We start from the raw sequence: 19,852 nt of genomic DNA on the forward strand, positions 1-19,852 counted from the left end.
AGATCTTTGTCTTTAAATGAGACAAAGGGAAAAAAGACAGTTCCTTTTTCACAATTTAATACCAGTGCCTTCTAGACTTCTAAGTAAAAAATGTGAAAACCTAATGCAAATTTATTATGTGGCAAATTTTTCCGTTCTTCAGTTGGACAAAGTACTATTTCTTTTCTATGGGTAGTTTGTCCAAGCATTTTTAATGTAATGATTGTGTTCACACGATGCATTTACCAATGGCTGATTGAAACAGATAGTTTACTTAGTTAACCCTATTTTCTATATTTGTATGATGTATTGGAACCATCAGCTAATTGTACCAATGGGGTTCAAATGACAAATCAGGCTAAAATGCGATTGGCTACTTTGTGATTCAGAATGTCATGCAGAGCCATCTGTAATAAAGCATTATAGGTAAGATCTTACAATATTAGTTTCTGACTAAGTTAGAGTCAAATCAAGTTTTGTTTTTCTGCAGATTCACTTTTTATCCTTGTCTTAATGTAATGTATAACAAATCCCATGCTTAGACAAATGCTAAAGAATAGAGGCTTAATGTTTTCTAGGTATATTTGCAGTAGTTTAGAATTGCTTAACTTTATTTATAGAAAATTATATACAAATGTTTAAGGTAGATCAATATATGATTTAACAACAAGCCAGCAAAAAATGAGTTTCCCATAAGACTAAATTCACAAATCAGAGTAAAGGTGACAAAGTTGTAACTGGCCTCATTGAAGTTGCCAATAGTCCATGAAAAAGTAAAAATAAAGAAGCAGAAGCACCTGGAATTTAAAAAAAAAATAGAACATATGTTTGCTTATTATCTAAATTCGAGGAAGTTATTCTCATTGGTGCCATCATGTAAGTTAGGTTGAGGGACTTTGAATATCAGGTTTTGACTAATAGCTAAAAACCATGTCTGAGAGAGCAAATTTAGGTATATATGGGAAAATCTATCTATCAAACATAGAGGGCCACTGGGCAGTGTATGATATTAAAAATGAGAAATCAATATAATTTTTAAAAGTAGCAGCATTGGTCCCAAAAGGAAATTTACTACCACCCGAATCTAAGATGTGGGGTGATTTCAAAAACTGATTAAAAATAGACAAGATAGGGCCATATGGATCTTTTGGGGAGATCTCTATTCCACAGAGTAAACTTCCTGGGTCTCATCAGATGACCTTGATTAATTGATGGATCCAAAGCATGCCAATTTTGTCCAATAATACAAGGTAGAAATGATTGGAGATAGGCAATTCCTCAGATAGCTAGACCTCTTTGTAAATGGTAACCAGCACACTGAATTGCACTCAGAAGCTAACTGACAACCAATGTATTTCATGGAACAGGGTATTATTACCTGAGCATATATTGTGGCATACCTATTACTGTTTGCAATGCCACATTCTGGACTGGTTATAGATTCCAGGTGGGTCTTCAAGGGTAGCCCCTTGTAAAGCACATTGTTATTGTCCAAACATGAAGTGACTAGGATGACTGATTATCCAGAGAGCCTCCCCAATCTAGAAGTGGGTGCAACTGGTACAGCAGAAGAATCTGTGCAAAGACCTTCCTTCCCTTAAAGATAAGGAGCTGACAGTCCAGGAGAATTCCCAAGCTACACACAAATCTCAAAGGGGGAAATACTGTACTACACCATCTAGGACTAAAGATGAAAATTTTTGAGACAACAAGTCAAAGTATCCCCAGCCTCTCAGTCTTGCTGAGATTAAATTTAAGTCTGTTCTATATCATTCAGAGCCCTGAAGTCTCCAGATTCCAGCATCACTAGGATGGCCTGGAATTAAGATATAAAACTGATACCACCAGCATATTATTGATATTTGATTCAAATTATTAGGTGGCCTTGCCCAATAGCTTCATGTAGAAATTAAACAGAAGCGATGACAGTATTGATCCTTGAGGCACCCCACAGGTTAGGAGCCTTAGCTTTGATGTCTCCTCCACTGTCAATATCAGTTGGGACCATCCATATAGAAGAGAGCAGAACTACCATAGAACCGGTCCCACCTTCACCCCTACTCCCAAGAGGCAATCCAGAACAATGCAATAATTAATGGTATCAAAAATCTCTGAGGCATCAAGGAGAACCAAGCCAATAGCAGTAACCCTGGTTCTGGTTCTGCCAGAAGTGCTGCATGAGAATGATCAATGCTGCTTCAGTACTGTGTCCCAGTCTGAAATTCAACTGAAAAAGGTCTATATCTGTCTCCATCATGGCTGCCTGGAGTAGCAGTTGAATCCCCCTTTTGAACAACCTTTCCTGTAAAGTCTGATATGAAATTAATAGATAGAAGTTCCATGTGTCTAGATTTCTTTAAAAATTTCATCAAATGCTAAAAAAAAAGTTTAAGAAGGAGCAATAACTACTTTGTTTTCTTCAGTCTTACCTTTTGTATATAAGTAGTGTGTCATTACTGAACTGTAATGTACAGATTACGCAGTGTGCAACAGATATATCTCATGTAGGATGAAAAGCATTCATTTTTCATTTTTTACACAGTATTATTTTCATGGTAGGATAATTTGTTGTTGCAGCAGAATTTGACAGAGGCAGTTTACATTTCTAGCCATTACAATAATATCTATAATACGATGGCAAAATTCATGAATGTGAATATTCTCTTTGCACAGAGCCTTAAGAATAGAAGAGTCTGAAGTCCAGCATTTTGTTCCTAGAGCAGCCAGTAAATGCCTTTGAGATTTGCACAAGCAAGACAAAAATGCAGATGTACCTTTCTGCCTAAATACTTCATGCTGTCTTCAATCTTGGAAATAATATGTAATCATCATGCTTAATAGCATACAGTACTCATATTTTTATGGTAAAGTAGTCATAAATTACTTAATACCCTTTTAAAGTCCAAGCAATTTGTGGCCATCTCTACATCTTGCAGCAATGAATTTCACAGTTTAGGTTTGTATTATAAACTGGAATTCTCTACCACGTAGCGGCAATATGAACAGTTACAACTCTTCTGTCCTGAAGCTCTCATGGTACAAGTTCATGTAAATGATACTGGATTCTGATATCAAATTGAATGAACTTTTCTCCACCTGTTCAAGAACAATTTAACATAACCTTTTTGAGATGCAATCAGATCTGTATTATTTATTCAAAGTGTGGTTGCATCTGGCATTTGTTTATAACATCACAATATGAGCATTTTAATTTTTAATGGCCTTCGTTCCAACAGTTGTGCACTGGATGGATATTTTATTGAGCTATCTATAGGAATTGCAAGATCTGAACAGTCACTACCAGGTGCAATCACAAAAGTTAGGGTTTTTTGTGCTTCAAATTGTACATGTTTATATGTTTGCCATTTTATGCTTGTTTATTTTAAATTCCTCGAGTGTGGAGAGATCATTTGGGAATTGTTGTGTTGTCTCATTAATCATCCTACATTAATTGGTATTAGAAAATATAGCTTCTGCTTACCTTGAATTGCAAATCATTTATGAACAATTAAGGAGCAGCAGGGAACTCTATTGTCCATTTATTTTACATTTTACTTTGTATTCTTACTGGTTACTTGTTACTTGTATTCTTACTGGTTAATTGATCCAATTAAAAAACTTCTTTCATAATTGAAATAAGTTTGCTCAGGAGATTTTCATCTACTTTGTCAAAATACTTGTAATGGCTGGCTAAGACATGGTGAAAGAGGATAGGAAAAAATATTACAAATAGAAAATATATGCATGTTCTTCTTTTATCAAGAACACAGGTAGATAACTTTCCCAGTATATAACAGGCGATTAAACAGAATGTCAAGAAATGAATTTAAAGATAATTTGGGTGCTAAAGTAAATATATCCAGTTGCCAATATTTCTGTAATCTAATTCCTTTTACCGTTTTAATAAATCTGGTAATAGTAGACTCTGAAAATTTTGATTTGTGGCTGTAAGTAGCTGTTAAGAGCTTTGTGTTTTTGGTTATTTCCTGTTCTCCTTACAAGGGAAGCTGCCTAATTCTACCTTCTTGACCTGGACTGTGGCAACCCGTCCACCAAAAAGGTTGTTAACAGCTGAACAGGTTTCCCTTGTCTGATTTTCACATGCCATTCAGATTTTCTGTCCTGATAAATGGATTGCAGACATGCCTTGAGGATGCCTTTGCAATCTTATTCATCAATCTCAAAATCAATTTGCCTCATTTTCATATATAGTGCTTTATTCCTGAAAACATTTTCTAGTCTTCTGCACAAAGATACATTTGAGAAATTAACTTTTCATTTAAGTTATTTCTTGGATCTACTTTAATTCCTCTGTCATCCAGCATTCCATTTTTCTTAGTCATTCTTCTGCTTCTAATCTATTTAAATAACTGATTGTTGATTTTAATGTTATTAATGTTAGGTTCCTTCAAAGCATTGTTTGCATCCCTTATTATCTGCTTATATTTCTTTTCTGCAGCCTCATATAGTATTCTTTGCAGTCCCATCTGAATGTTTTTGTATTCAGATGAAGGCTCTCTTTTAATAGCCTTAATGGTGCTGATCCTCTGGAGCAGTGGTTCTCAACCTTTTTAATGCCGCGACCCCAACCGGTCGTAAGTCGAGGACTAAACCAGTCGTAAGTCGAGGACTACCCAACCGGTCGTAAGTCGAGGACTTTCCCTGCCCAGGAGCGCCGCGCATGCGTGGTTCCGCCCCCTGCGCCAGCCGAGGCGTAGCTGGCAAGCGGCAGAGACGGAGCAGGCCAACCACCAGCTGGCCCAGCTCAAGGGAGGTAAGGCACCCGCCGGAAAAGGGAAAAAAATGGCGGACAGCCTTGCTTGGCGACCCCCGTGAAATGGTCGATCGACCCCAAATGGGGTCGCGACCCATAGGTTGAGAACCGCTGCTCTGGAGTATCTCCTATAGTATGTGGGAGCTGAAAGTTAGAGTTTGTCCAACAGGAATATACTGTTGCATGATGCTCAGACTTAATGTTTCGGTAGCAAAATAGAGTATGTTTCTATGCTTTGAGTTTCCATATATTCTCTACAACAAATGCTGTACAATAGCCAACTAGATAGATAAATCTTTCAGAGGAACAGTTGTGTGTATCACTGAACATTATGCTTCCCCCCCTCAAAGTGGTTAACTAATAGTAATAGAGTTCAGAGTTTTTATTTTCTTTATGTGAAAGATAAATAATTCCAACTCTTTGCATCCCTTGGATTTTCTACTTTAGGGCTTGTTATGTCTTTCTCCATATGAACTAAATGTAAGACTGTTTGGTCTGGCTTATGGATCCAAACCTTCTCTTAATTTGGAGGGAAAGTTAAATTATTGCGTTCTTTCCACTGCTGGTTGTGCAATCTGAAGTGGTGATTACCAAGTGTGTACTAGTATAACAGTTACATGGTGACTGTGCTATGGATGGAAGCTGTGTGGAACATTCTCTGAAAGAGCCTGACAGCAGTAATTTGTAACCTCTGGCTTGAACCAAGGTTGAATCTATCTTATTGAGGAGAGAAGCTTTACTTTTTATATAAACAATTCAGATTGAGTTAATGGAGAGGATCAAGTGTTCCACTTTGGAGTTGCAAAGCTGTTTCTTTTGCTTCTCCAAATCTGTTCCCCAAATTAGGAAAAAGAAAGTGCATGTGAAAAAATGTGTGTGGCGTAGGGAAAAAAGTGCATGTGAAAATATTTCAGGCACCAGATTCAAAATGCGGAGGGAAAAGAGAGGGTGTTGTGTAGATAGTCAGAAAGACCCTGACAATCCATCTGAAGGGAGAAATCCTGCAAATGATGTTAATTTATCTCCTCTTCTGATGCAAGTTCCCAGAGAACCTTGAACAACTCAGTTAATATGTTCCTATATCAACATTTAAACCTGATTCTGAGTCGTTTCATTGTTTTAATTTCTATCCAGCAAGTCCCAGAAATTGTAATCTTGGGGAAGAACTAAGAGTTCTTTGCTATGTTTATTTATAATTTATTCTGTAGATGCCTAGGATCTCTTAGCTGAAAGCCATTATTGTTTGGCTGGCCAGCTTAGAGACCACCCTGTGGATATTGGCTGTGTCATGCATAAAAACAAGTCATAAAATGATTTGTTTGGCTTGGACAATGTGATGTATGAAGCCCCTACTTTCGTATAGATTTATGTGGGAACAAAGTCATTACAGCTTGCTCAACAAATAATAGCTTTAAAACCCTGTTCTAGGATTATGTTGACTGTTGATTGCAATCCTATCTTTAATTTGCTGTTTACTGCTGTAAATATGACAGCCCTGCTTTCCTTGAATACCATTAATATCCAGGGAGTACCTAGATTACACTAAGTTTTATTTGATTTTTTTTTAAAAAAAAAACTCTGCTTGGCATTAATGCCATTTTTCTTTTTTAAATTTATTGCCAAGGCTCAGGTCTCAGAAACTATTTGAATATTTATATAGACAGGGATCTACTATGGAACAACTTTTCTTTTTGTCTGAATTAATAGTAAATAGTAAACTGTAGATAAATTAAAGTTATGTGCATACTGTATAAACATATACATCCNCATAAAAGTTTTGTAAAATAACTCTTTTTATGCTTTTCTACCTTAAATTAATCTAAACATTTAATGTTACAAATGTAAATTTAATTTATATTAATTCACACATACACACCGTCCATCTACTCTTGGTCCGGCCCCCGGGTCCAATATATGAACCCATTGCGGCCCTCGAGTCAAAAAGTTTGCCCACCCCTGGTCTAGAATCGCAAAGGGTTGCCACTCCGGGCACGTCACAATCGGGCGCAGGCTACCTTTACGCCCACCGCAGCAGGGCTCCGTCCCTCTGAGCCACAGGCAGCGTGGCCTGATCAATTTCCGGCCATGATGGATCAGGCTTTCGCTCAGTTTATGGCTTCTTCAGTGGGGCAGCGGCCCCAACAGGTTCCAGCAGCACCTTCACGGCCATTACCACAGGCTGAGGCCCCTGCGTTTCTTCAGGAGGCTTCTTCAGAATCGGATCCTGATGATTTTGACCCTTCCGGACTGATCTTGTCAGATGACGAGGACGTCTCTCCTCCGGACACGACACCTCTCACTGGCCTGTTTGACCAGTCTTTGTTTGGCCCGTTACTTCTCAAGGCATGTTCTTCAGCTAACATCGCGCCGGAACAGGAGGCTCAGCCAACTCCTTCTACTTCCCAGGACCTGAACCCGCTGTATTCCGAACCGGTGGTGACACAGAAGCATATTCCCTGCCCCCCTTCTTCTGCAATATGGTGCAGAAGCAGTGGGCTAGCCTGGGATCTCTTTCCACTCCGGGAGTTTCAGAGAGAAATCTTTTTAATGTGGCTCCTTCCTTTGCATCCTTGCTGGAGGTTCCCCTGATAGATGAACCACTAAACTCTCTATTTTCTAATTGCACTATTCCAGGGGACATGGCCGAAGCGCTCAAAGCAGAGGACAAGAAATTTGAATCTGCCCTTCGCAGATCCCATCAGGCGTCTGCATGGGCGGTCAAGGCGTCTACATCCCTGGCCTTCTTCGCCCGGGCCTCCATCATATGGCTGCGTGAGCTCCAAGATTGGTGCCCCCTGACCAGGTTCGTGCACATCAGAACCTGGGTAAGTTAGTGGCCACATCGCAATACATGGCTGACGCCTCCCTCCATGCTGCAAGGTATTCCTCACGGGCCACAGCAGCAGACATCTCAGCTCGTAGACTTCTATGGCTCAAGAACTGGCGTGCGGACCTGAAGACCAAGTGGTGTCTGGCTACTGAGGCTTATCATGGGGGGCATCTCTTTGGTGAAGCTCTCAACCCTTATCTTGTAGAGGGCAAGGACAAACGTAAGGCCATGATAAATATGAGTAGGAGAGGGGATAGGCGATCAGGCAGTTCACACCATTATTTTCGCAGGCAGTCCTTCCGTCCAGCTTCGACTTGGGACTGGCCTCAAAACTCCTGTACCTTTACCCAGAAACCAGGCCGCCAGCAGGACTGCCCTGCACCCAGGGAAAAGACAGTTCCAGACCAAGCGGCCCTTTCGAGGCTCAGGAGGTCGCCCCTTCAGAAGAACAAAGTGACTCCAGGGAGGTTTCCCCCATAGGTGGTCGACTGTCCCTCTACGCCAACGTATGGGAAGGCACCACCACAGACTCCTGGGTGTTAAATACCATCACTCAAGGTGGAATTCTGGTCCAGTCCTCCGGAATATTTCCGGTCTTGTCCAACCCCCAAGAACAAAAGCAAAGCGGAACTCATGTCAGAGGCCATTTCTCATTTATCACAGATAAGAGCCATAGAACCAGTTCTGGAGAAACAGAAAGGGCGGGGGTTTTACTCCAATCTTTTTGTCGTTCCAAAGTCCTCGGGGGGCTGGAGGGCAATTTTGGACCTAAAGAGCCTCAATTACTACCTAACTTACAGGAAGTTCAAGATGCAATCGCTTCAATCAATCCTAGCCAGCATCAGAAAAGGGGACTTCCTGACTTCAATAGACTTAACGGAGGCATACTTACACATACCTATCCTCCCTGGGCATCGCAAGTTCCTCAGATTTTGCTATGTCCACCAGCATTACCAATACAAAGCACTTCCATTCGACCTCTCCTCGGCCCCCTGAGTGTTCACAAAGTTATTGGCGGTGTTAGCCGCCCACCTGACACAAACTCCAATCCGTGTCCAGTGCTACCTGGACGATATCCTAATACAGTCTCCATCCTTCCAGCAGGCTCAATCGGACCTAACTTGTAGCATCAAAGCCCTTCAGACTCACGGGTTTTCAGTCAACTTTCAGAAGAGCCAGACAGTTCCATCCACCCGTCTCCTCCATTTGGGGGCGGTCATCGACACAAACACTTGCACAGTCTCTCTGTCACAGGACCGACGGGACAGCATAGGGGCACTAGTCCTTCGGGTTCAGAGGGAGCGGGTGGTCTCACTGGCATTGTTGTCACAACTCTTGAGGAAGATGGTGTCCTGTAAAGCAATTGTACCTTGGGCACACCTTCACGCCAGGGAACTACAGTGGGTTTTGCTTCCGTTCCAGAGGCTACGCATCAGCGCTTCCAACCGGAAGGTTCGAGTCCCGCATTAGGCACTGAACTCCCTTCGGTGGTGGGCCTCCCCAGCAATGACAAGGGGCACCCAGTTCAAGGAACCAGTGAGGATTACCCTGACAATGGACGCCAGCCTCTTCGGCTGGGGAGCGCACCTCCAGTCAGAACTGGCTCAGGGCCGGTAGTCCCAGACAGACTTACAGAACAATATAAACTGGTTGGAGCTCAGGGCCATACATCTAGCCTTACGCCACTTCAGCAGCAGGGTGGCGGGACAGCATGTCTTAGTGCTCACAGACAATATTGCTGCAAAGGCTCATGTGAACAGACAAGGGGGAACCAGATCCAGGCCTCTCATGGAAGAGGCCCAGTTGTTGGGGACTTGGGCGGAAAACAATCTGTCTTCCATCAGAGCGGAACACATCTCCAGAGAGGCAAATCATCAGGCGGACTCTCTAAGCAGGTCAACAGTGGCGCCTGGAACCCGACTTGTTCAGGGAGATTGCGGACAGGTTTGGTCACCCTGTGCTAGATCTCTTTGCCTCTCCAACCAATTCCCAACTCCCAAGGTTTTTTTCCAGGTTCCCATATCGGGGAGCAGAGGGGACGGATGCCCTCCGCAGTCCCTGGCCCAGGGAGCTGTTGTATGCCTTTCCTCCTCTTCCTCTGATTCCGACGACAATCTGCAAGATCCTACACGAATGGGCGGAGGTCATCCTGATTGCTCCACATTGGCCAAGACGCCGGTGGTTCGCCGATCTGGTGGAGCTTTCCATCTCCCACCCGTGGAGGATTCCCTCAGGTCGTATCGCCCTAAACCAGGGAGCCCTTCAGCATCCAGATCCCCAGTGTCTCCAACTAACCGCTTGGCATTTGAGCAGCGGGCCTTGACCCAAAACTCATTTTTGTCAAGGGTGATAGCCATGATCCAGCAATCCAGGTGCCCCTCCATGAATAGGATTTATGATGCCACATGGAGGAGTTTCTGTACCTGGTGTTCAGGGCACAAAGTAGAGCTTTCGGACATCACTATTCCGATTGTTCTGGAATTCCTGATGGATGGGCTGGACAAGGGGTTAGCCCCAAACACCATCCGCAGACAGGTTTCTGCCCTCTCCTCGGTGATCCAGTGTGACAATTCCGCCCCCTTGGCGCAACATCCTACGGTGCATTCTTTCCTAAAAGCAACTAATGCCAAGCCTCCGGCGGTACACCGTTATTCCTCTTGGGACCTACCCCGAGTCTTACAGGCCCTCACCTCACCACCCTTTGAGCCCATTACCACGTGCTCCCTGAAACTGTTGTCTATGAAGGTGGCCTTCCTTGTAGCCGTCACGTCGGCCAAGCGAATTTCAGAGCTGGCCGCCCTCTCTGTCAGAGGACCTGTGCGTTTTCCATGTAGACAGGGTGACCCTGCGCCTGGATCCTTCCTTTGTTCCCAAGGTTAATTCCTTGTACCATAGATCCCAGGAGATAGTGCTTCCTAATTTCTGTCCTAACCCGACTCACGATCTAGAAAAGCAATGGCATACTCTGGACGTTTGCAGGGCCCTGCGACGTTACATCAAAAGGACTTCCGCATTCCGTAAATCCGAGGCACTGTTTGTTTCCTTTCAGCCCTTGTCCATGGGTCAGAAGTTTCCTCCTCGACCGTAGGCAGGTGGATCCCGGCTTGCATTGTTCAAGCTTATCGATCCCAATCACTGACCGTCCCCAGTCGCATCACTGCCCTTTCCACCCGCAGTGCAGCTACATCGGCGGCTTGGGATACCCAGGCACCTATCGGGGAGATCTGCAGGGCGGCTATGTGGTCCTCGCCTTCCTCGTTTGTCAAGCATTATAGGATTGACAAATTTGCCTCCTCGGATGCTTCATTCGGACGGAGGGTGTTATAGCAAGTGGTATCTACCAGTGGAACTCAGGCCCAAACTGCTTCCCCCACTTAGGGACAACAGGTCTTTGGTATGTCCCACTAGTGGATTCTCCATCCAATCATGCTGGAGAAGGGGTGTTGTCTTACCTGAACGCCTTTTCTCAGTATGATGATGGAGAATCCACACCCTCCCATTGTAGTATCCGTTTGGGCCTATGTACAATATAGGATGAGCACATGCGTCAGACTAATGTCTGCGCTTCGCCTTCGTCGCAAACTGGGGTGCTCTGGAACAGCAAAGGCGTGGCAACTTTCCAGACTTAGTCTTATTGGAGCAGGAAGATTAAGACAACCCACTAGTGGATTCTCCATCATCATGCTGAGAAAAGGCGTTCAGGTAAGACAACGCCCGTTCCAGTACAAAAGGAAAATGAACTAACAGCTTAGATAATTTTTTAAAAATTGAAGTAAATAGCAAAAAGCGTAATAAGAAGGTAATCTAAAAAAGTTACAGATGAATTAACCAAACAATTTTGGAATATTAGGACATTTGCTAACAGTTTTGGGAAATAATTAAACCAAACAGTACCTTTGTGGGAACGTAAATTTTTTCATCTGTTAGAAAATAAACAAGCAATAGCCATTTGAGATTTTCCAGTTTTAGAAATGAAACACTAGGCAGAAGAAAGGACGAAAGGGGAGAGAAAAACCTATCTTGTGGAATCTACAAAATGACAAACAATGCTATAACATTTAGAGACATTTTGGGAAATTTTTAAGGAATGGGGTGAGAAACTACAATGTCAGCAACAATTTTGCTTTTATGGATGTATTATTTGCAAAAGATTTTAAAGAAGTGAAAGATATGAAAGAGAATATTTTGGAAGACTGACAGGATAAAAGGGATAAACAAATATTACCTGATGCAGATATACTAACAAATTCTGAATTATAAGACAGAGATGACAAACATAAAGGAAACATAAATGATAACGCAAGAGAATGACCTGGATAACTTTATTACTGGATTTACAAATGAGGGTTGATAAACATTTGAAGAAACCTTTGAAATGAAAGAAAGAAAAAAAATTGAAGGGAGATCAAATCCTACAACAGCTTCTGAATGAATTAAGGACTAATATACAGAATCTTAAGGAAACAATACAAAGTTGATTTGTTTGATTGGAGTTAAAATAAGACATATTTTTATAAAATTCTGAGAACCTTTTACAAACTTTTTGCGGACATCTGAATTGAAGTATTAATTGTTCATGAATTTATGAATGGCCAAGGGATGATTATGGGGAGAGGTGATCCATGTATGTAACTTTTGTGGAAGGTGGAGAAATGCTGCATTTGTTATACTTATGATGAAGACTGGAATTCATTTCTTTAAATATTGCTTTTTTAAAACTCTCTTTTTTCTTTGCACTTTTCTTTTTTCTATTTTTTCTCTCTAATCTCAATTTGTATTTTATTATTTAAAATTCTTAATAAAAAGTTATATATTTATATAATTATATAAACATAAATGGCTTTGATAATCAGAAAGTGCTTCTGGCCTTAATAAAAGATAGAGGTTTTCCTGTCTGACAGTGCTCATCTCTGTTTCTTGGCCGAGGGAGCTAGCATTGTCCAAAGACAATTTCCATGGTCATGTGGCCAGCATGGCTATATGCCAAGGGCACACGGAACACTGTTACCTTCCCACCGAAGTGGTACCTATTAATCTATTGGCATTTGCATGCTTTTGAACTGCTAGGTGGGCAGGAACTGGGGCAAGTTCCTGCCCACCTAGCACTGATGGTGTTACCTAGTTTGGGTAATGAAATGTTTGCAAGAAAACAAGCAAGCTCCGAGAGCACCAAGGACCCCTCATATTAACCCTGAGCTACAAATATAGTTCTCACTGTCAGAAAATTTCTCCTTATTTCTAGGTTGAATCTCTCCTTGATCAGTTTCCATCTGTTATTCCTTGTCTGGCGTCAGGTGCTTTGGAAAATAGGTTGATCTCCTTCTCTCTATTCTCCTTTATTAGTATTGGGGCAAGTAATGAGAGTTCACCCCATTGTGTGGAGGTTGGGTCTCGAACCCAGACTGTCAGCTCTCCAGCTGACAAGGTCAAATACATTTCATCTATGTCCAGAAATTATATAAAAACCTATACTCATTTTGAAATAGTTCCTTATTATGTAATAGAAATGTTGAGTAAATTTGGGTTTTTTATTTTTTTTAAAAGGAAGAAATATAGGCTGTTGGGAATGTAATAGTTTTCTCTTTTGTCTTTAGTCCACAAACCTAAATTACTGTAAAAAAGGGCCTGTTGTTCTCCTTGGGAGTGGTCTTGATCCAGGTCAACAGCTGCTGTTAAGCAAATTGGCCACAGTTTTGAAGGTTAGAGTATGTACAGAATTTAACAGTTCCGGTAAGTTGTCAGCTTTATTTAATATAATAATATTTTATTGTTTAGCGATAAGGCTGTACAAAATACAGAATTATATAATAAGACAAGGGTAACAAGATACAGTAAAAGGCAAAACTAAAAGGAAATACAAATTGTATTTCTGGGTCACCTTTCATAATTTGGGGAATGCGGTACTGTACTGTTTTGTTCAAATAAAGGGCCATGTATTTGGGTTCTGGATGCACATGAAATATGTTGTGGTAATGTATGGATCTCAATAGGCCATTTGTTTAAAATGTGACCTAAGATATTGATCTCTATCTTTTTTACACAATTGGCATGCAAATAATGTATGAGCTATGTCCTCTGCATTTGGAGTTCCACCAATACATGTACGTTTGTCATAAGAAACTTGGTTAAAGCTTCCATATTTAACAATTGTTAAAATTGTCAAATGGAGCAATGTATGAAGCAAGAAATAGAGGAAAATGCTAATGTGTTTTCAGCTCCAGGATTTCCCCCTCAGCACTTCCATAAACATTGTTTTTAATTTGATCTCAAGTGCCTCCTCTTAAGTGGAAGAATAGATTTAAATTTCCTGCGTCATTTGTTACTAGTATATTTATTATTTTAGTTTCTTTTATAATCATAAACTTGAGGGGTATGTATTCCAATATAAGAATCTACTATTGTAGTATCCCTAATAGAAGACCATTCAGCTTTTGTGTAAACAGCTCCAGCAAATCTCCAGAGGCAGTTCTTTTATATTGAAAAGTTCTTAATGTTCAGAATTTTTGCCTAATGACCAATTCAATTCTACTTCCCTATAATTTAAGCACACTAATTTCTAATATTTTGGAACTTTTTGACCACAGAATTTTACCTATTAGATTACGGAGTAGATTATGATCATAATGGTAACTGTAACATAATGGTAAGAAGGATACTTAAAAAAACATATATCATTACTTTTTTAATTCATAAGGATTTTTGTTCTGGTAACTATTTCTCAGAGGTTGAAAACTTTAACATAATAGTGATAGATCCGTATATTGTCTGCTGATATCTGGCAGTTTCTCATTTCCCTGTCTTCCTAAGTCCATTGTCTCCCGTTCAGGGAATACTTGAGTCTATGGAGTGTAAGAAGCTTTTTGAAGAATATAATGCTTCTCTTCCTTTTGTGGGAACTATTCTGCCTGTGTTGTAGGCTAGTGACTGTAAAATTGAATTATTCTTTGAATATGAAGGATCAAATCAGTTGTGGTTTGTTTACACAGGGAAGAATTCATCCTGCAGTTTATACATTTTAACTCTCATTTTAGTGACACATGTCGTTATTCCTGCATATCCTGCGCGAACTACTATGAAGTGCATGCTGGCACTTTTATCTGGATGTTGGATCTTGACATTTATGTGTAAGTAATTGAATTTGGGGGGGGGGGTATTTAAGAAAAACATATGTTTGAGATGATGGCACAAAGATAACAGGAATGTAGCATCGATGCTATTTTTCAACACTTTTCAACAATTCTCATAAGCAATAATCCTATAATTATGCAAAATGTTTTGAATATCTCCAAGCTTACAACAGTTATTCCAAGTTCAAGGCAGTATAATATGTACTCAACAGTTTTGTTTTGACAGCAGTATAAAAAATCTGTACTTATTGTAATTGATTATCAAAAATGCTTACAAGATAGCAATAAACAAGAATCATAATATGCTGATTTCCCATGGTAGATTAACAGTATTATGAAAAATTAAATGGGTGTGCAATTTGAAAGAGTAAATACCTATTCACAATTGGATAATACAAATTTATCTTAGAGAATTGTTATAACACCACTCTGCTGTTGTTTAGAAGAGCTGTGAAGACCCGACTCTTCACCCAGGACAGGTAAAGGCTGCTCCAGGAACACACTTCAAGAGTTGAAATTTGGATCACGTTGTTTGGTACTTTTGCCATATATATCACACATAGCATTCCTTTCATTATAGCATCTTCTGCCAATTGCATTCTATTTGTACAGTAATGTGTTATATTTAGATTTATGAAAAATAGCCCTGATAACTAAAAGGCAAATTTATATTTGTATTTTTACTTAAATTTGTATTGAAAGACAAAAAGGATCAGTACAAAAAAAAGGAAAGAGGGACACATAACTAAGTCAGAATATTAGCAGATAGTCCGAATCTACCCAAGTCAAAAAGCAAAGGCTCAGAATGAACAAAGGCTTGCAACAGAAGTCAAAGATAATAAAAAAGTTTCTTTCAACATATAAATAACAAGAAAAGAGTCAAGGAAACAGTCAACCCACTAAAGAGAGAAGATGGCAAGGAAGTAACAGGCTGTAGAGAGAAAGCAGAGCTGCTTAATTCATTGTTTGCATCAGTTTTCATGCAAAAAGAAACTATTGCCCAACCTACCAAAAACATAACTGTAAAAGACAGACTAGAAATAAAAATTAAAATAAGCAAGAAAATGGTAAAAGAACACCTATCTGACCTTGATGAATATAAATCACTGGGACCTGATGGGTTACCTCCCAGAGTTCTGAAAGTGCTGGCAGAGGTTGTCTCCAGGATTTTTTAAAAATATGGTATAATGGTTCTCATTATACCATGTCTTTAAAAAATCCTGGAGCACTGGGGAGCTACCAGAGGATTGGAAAAGAGCTGATGTGGTTCCCATCTTCAAAGAAGGAAAAAAATAGACTAAGGAAACTACAGCCCAATCAACCTAACATCAATACCTGGGAAGATACTGGAAGAGATAATCAAAAAACAAATCTGTGAACATCTAGAAACAAATAAAGTTATAACTAGAAGCCAGCATGGGTTTGTTAAAAACAGATCATGCCAAATCAATCTTATTTCATTCTTTGATAAAGTGACTAAATAAGTAGACCAGTGAAATGCTGTGGACATAATATACTTAGACTTCAGCAAGGCATTCAACAAAGTAGACCACAATCTAGTGCTTGGTAAGCTAGAAAAATGTGGAATAGACAACATCGCCACCAGATGGATTTGTAGCTGGCTGACAAACCATACTCAACGAGTAGTCCTTAATGGTATTACATCCACATGGAGGGAAGTAAGCAGTGGGGTACCACTAGGTTCTGTCTTAGGCCCAGTACTCTTCAATATCTTCATAAATGACTTAGATGAGGGAATAGAAGGGGAATTCATCAAATTTACAGATTACACTATGCTGGCAGGAATAGCCAGCATCCCAGAAGACAAGCTCAGGATCCAAAAAGATCTTGACAAACTTGAACAATGGACCCTATCCAACAACATAAAATTTAATGTGGAGAAAAGCAAGGTTTTACACTTAGGCAGGAAAAACCAAAGGTACAAGTACAGATTAGGCAAAACCTGGTTCAAAAATAGTCACTGTTAGAGGGACCTTGGAGTCCGAATGGACGATCACTTAAACATGAGGCAGCAGTGTGCAGCAGCAGTAAAAAAAAGCTAATAAAATCCTTAGTTGTATAAATAGAGGCATAGAATCAAAATCATGTGAAGTATTATTACTGCTTTATAAAGCCTTAATAAGGTCACATCTTGAATACTGCATCCAGTTTTGGTCACCACATTACAGAAAAGATGTTAAGACTTTGGAAAAAGTGAAAAGAAGAGCAACTAAGATGATTAAGGGCCTGGAAACAAAAACATATGAAGAATGGTTGCGGGAACTGGGTATGGCCAGTCTAAAAAACAGAAGGACTAGGGGTGACATGATAGCAATATTCCAGCATTTGAGAGGCTGCCACAAGAGGAAGGAGTCAACTTATTTTCCAAAGCACCAGAAGGCAACAATGGATGGAAACTACTCAAGGAGAGAAGCAACCTGGAATTAAGGAGAAACTTCCTAACAGTGAGGACAATTAACCAGCTTGCCTTCAGACGTTGTGGGTGCTTCATCACTGGAGGTTTTTAAAAAAGGTTGGACTAGAAGATCTCCAAGCTCCCTTCCAGCTCTATTCTGATGGATTGACTACTTTGATTTCTTAAGTCTCATCTAGTATTGAGCCTTTCTCTTAGCCTGGCACATGTTCCAGCCAGTCATCTTCTGTCCATCTATTGTCTTCATGATTTTTTTCCTAATCCTTCAATTCCCCCTCCCCAAACCCACTTCTGGATTTGCAGAAAATAACTACATTTTCTTTTTTTTTTACTTTCTTTTCCTACTTTTAGGGGTAGAAGCCAGCTTGAAGAGTGGCACTTTTGAACAAGAAGAGAAATATGAAATAGATGGTGGTCCTCGACAAGGCCGCCTGAACACAGAACAGCTTGTGAGGACTTTTTTTATCAGTGTTTCAGTTATATTGTTGTGATAGCTTGGAATTTTTGTCATTTTATCTTTGTTTTTCCAGACAAGGGAAGAATAGTGCTTTGTTTCAGCATTTGGTTTTGAGAAATGATAGCTAAATTAAATTAGAAATGTAATTTTTAACTGTAAACGGATTTTTATTGTCAATAAATGTTCCAAAATATTCAGGTTTTTGGTAAGTTTTGGAAAAATGTTTACAGCTATTACCTGAAGTAGAATGGATTCATCTTTGATAAATTTTAACACATCAGTAATTTTGGTTAGCAAAACTGTTTGATAGCCTTGTCCTGTTGTGTATGTTGTTATGCAAACATGTAAATTATAATTAACATGTCCTACTGAATCTTCAGCTTGTTTCTCCTCCCACATCTAGTAATATTTTGTAATCATTTGTTAATTAAGTTTAAACACATGCACCCCAAGTTCAGATTATTTTAATCCATATATGAAGTTTAGCCCCTTTCATCTCTTCACCTGTTTCTACCAGCTTCTTCTGTTGCAAAGCTCCACATATTTTTTGTCTATTTGATCTATTTGCTATCCCTCATTTCTACAACATAACTGATGTGAATTTTTTTATGATCTTTTTGTTTCCTTTTTCCTCACATTCCATTTCTTTCATCCAAAGGATTGTTTACTCTTTTTTTATCCCTAAGAATAGGCTACATGTCTGATTTCCTCCTTTGGAACTATTCCTCTTGTCTTCTTGTTTGTTGTTCTGTTTTGTCCCATTTTTGCCAATTCTGGGCTCTTGTTTCTATCTTCACCCTTTTTTTTTCCAGCAGCTTCTAGTCCTTAATTTGTTGCTGGTTGATTTGGTATTTTACATGCCATACAAAAATTATAGCTCGTAGATCAACAGAAGCTAGTTAAACTAATATTTAGACTGGGGCATGAGAACATAATTGATTGTAGAGGTTTATTAAATAAGAAATTGTGGCTTTATCTCAATTGTCAGCTGCATAGATGAGAACAATCTATTCTTTATTCCAGTTGCCTAAACTTTTTGATGGCTGCTACTTCTATTTCCTGGGAATATTTAAAGAGCACAAGAAAGATGACCTCAAAGAACTGGTGAAATCTGGAGGGGGACATATTCTCCTAAGGAAGCCTAAATCAGATAATGATGTGACTCAGACAATCAATACAGTAGCCTATCATGCTGAGATTACTTCTGACCAGAGTTTCTGTACACAATATATAATCTATGACGCCTCTTCTAACTACAAACCACAAAAAGTTCATCAAGGAAAGGTTTGGGAAGTGCCCTCCAGGTGGCTTATTGACTGTGTGATGTCATTTCAACTGTTGCCTGTTAAAAATGCTTTTCCTAGCATTGTGATAACATAAATGCTGAGATTTAAATTTTACTGAAATTTTATTAAAAGATACTGAAATTATGTACTGAAACAAATAGATACACTTAGTTCTTGGGAGGAAGATTGTATACAATTGAATTATTCCTCAAATCTTAACATGTATATTTTAAATAATAATAATAATTGAAGATTCAGATTCCCAAAATCTATTGATTGTTGATATTAGCGGAGTTCTCCTTTTTATTTGTGTTCTGTAAACTATATTATTATTGGATATACTGAAATTATCATTCTATATTGAGATCTTACAAAATCTCAGAAAGCTTGATCAGTACCATTCTGGTTACTGTGATCTTAATATGAGCCTCAGCTCATATTAATGATTTTTTTCTCATTTTCTACATGGTGAAATTAACATTGTCACTGAATTTGTTTAAAGAGATTACTTAGATGTATAATCATGAATTCTGTGCTTCTGTTGAAAGATTCGTTCTTCTTTAATGTTTTTGTATCACAAATAAATCACATTCTGAAACATTACCGTGCAAGACTTTTATTTAAATCTGAGTTTATTTGTGTGTGAGAAAGAGGGAAAGAAAGCACTCAATATAACAAATCCTCACAATCAGTAAAGAGCTTGCAATATAATCAATCCTCACAATCAATAGAGTCCTTTCAATTATAGGTCAGGATTGAATTGAATCAAATGATTTTACAACGTGAAAAGATAAGGATCAGTTTTCTCAAATGGGTTAGTCTAGGGAGGCAATTTGCAGGCATCCAGATGTTAATGGAAGGTGGGCCAAGGGAAGTTAGAGTTCAACTTCACATTTTGTTACTTTTCCCTCTTTAATCTTTAATTGAAACATCATTTGACACTCTTTGGACATGTCTGTGGTGTT

General features: G+C 39.4%; 1 protein-coding gene across 1 annotated transcript in view; it reads left to right on the forward strand.

Annotated features, from left to right (window-relative positions):
- Window positions 1-19,488, forward strand: part of BARD1 (BRCA1 associated RING domain 1) — a 74,294-nt gene extending 54,806 nt beyond the window's left edge. The window contains exons 8-11 of the mRNA XM_015826070.1: window positions 13,178-13,313; window positions 14,615-14,707; window positions 17,496-17,593; window positions 18,625-19,488. Coding sequence (XP_015681556.1) covers window positions 13,178-13,313; window positions 14,615-14,707; window positions 17,496-17,593; window positions 18,625-18,981 — 684 coding nt within the window. The 3' untranslated portion in view covers window positions 18,982-19,488. The remainder of the gene's footprint in view (window positions 1-13,177; window positions 13,314-14,614; window positions 14,708-17,495; window positions 17,594-18,624) is intronic.
- Window positions 19,489-19,852: the final 364 nt, after the last annotated feature.

This window comes from Protobothrops mucrosquamatus, unplaced genomic scaffold (genome assembly GCF_001527695.2).
Source record: "Protobothrops mucrosquamatus isolate PMUCROS unplaced genomic scaffold, P.Mucros_1.0 scaffold2943, whole genome shotgun sequence".
Taxonomy (NCBI): Eukaryota; Metazoa; Chordata; class Lepidosauria; order Squamata; family Viperidae; genus Protobothrops; species Protobothrops mucrosquamatus.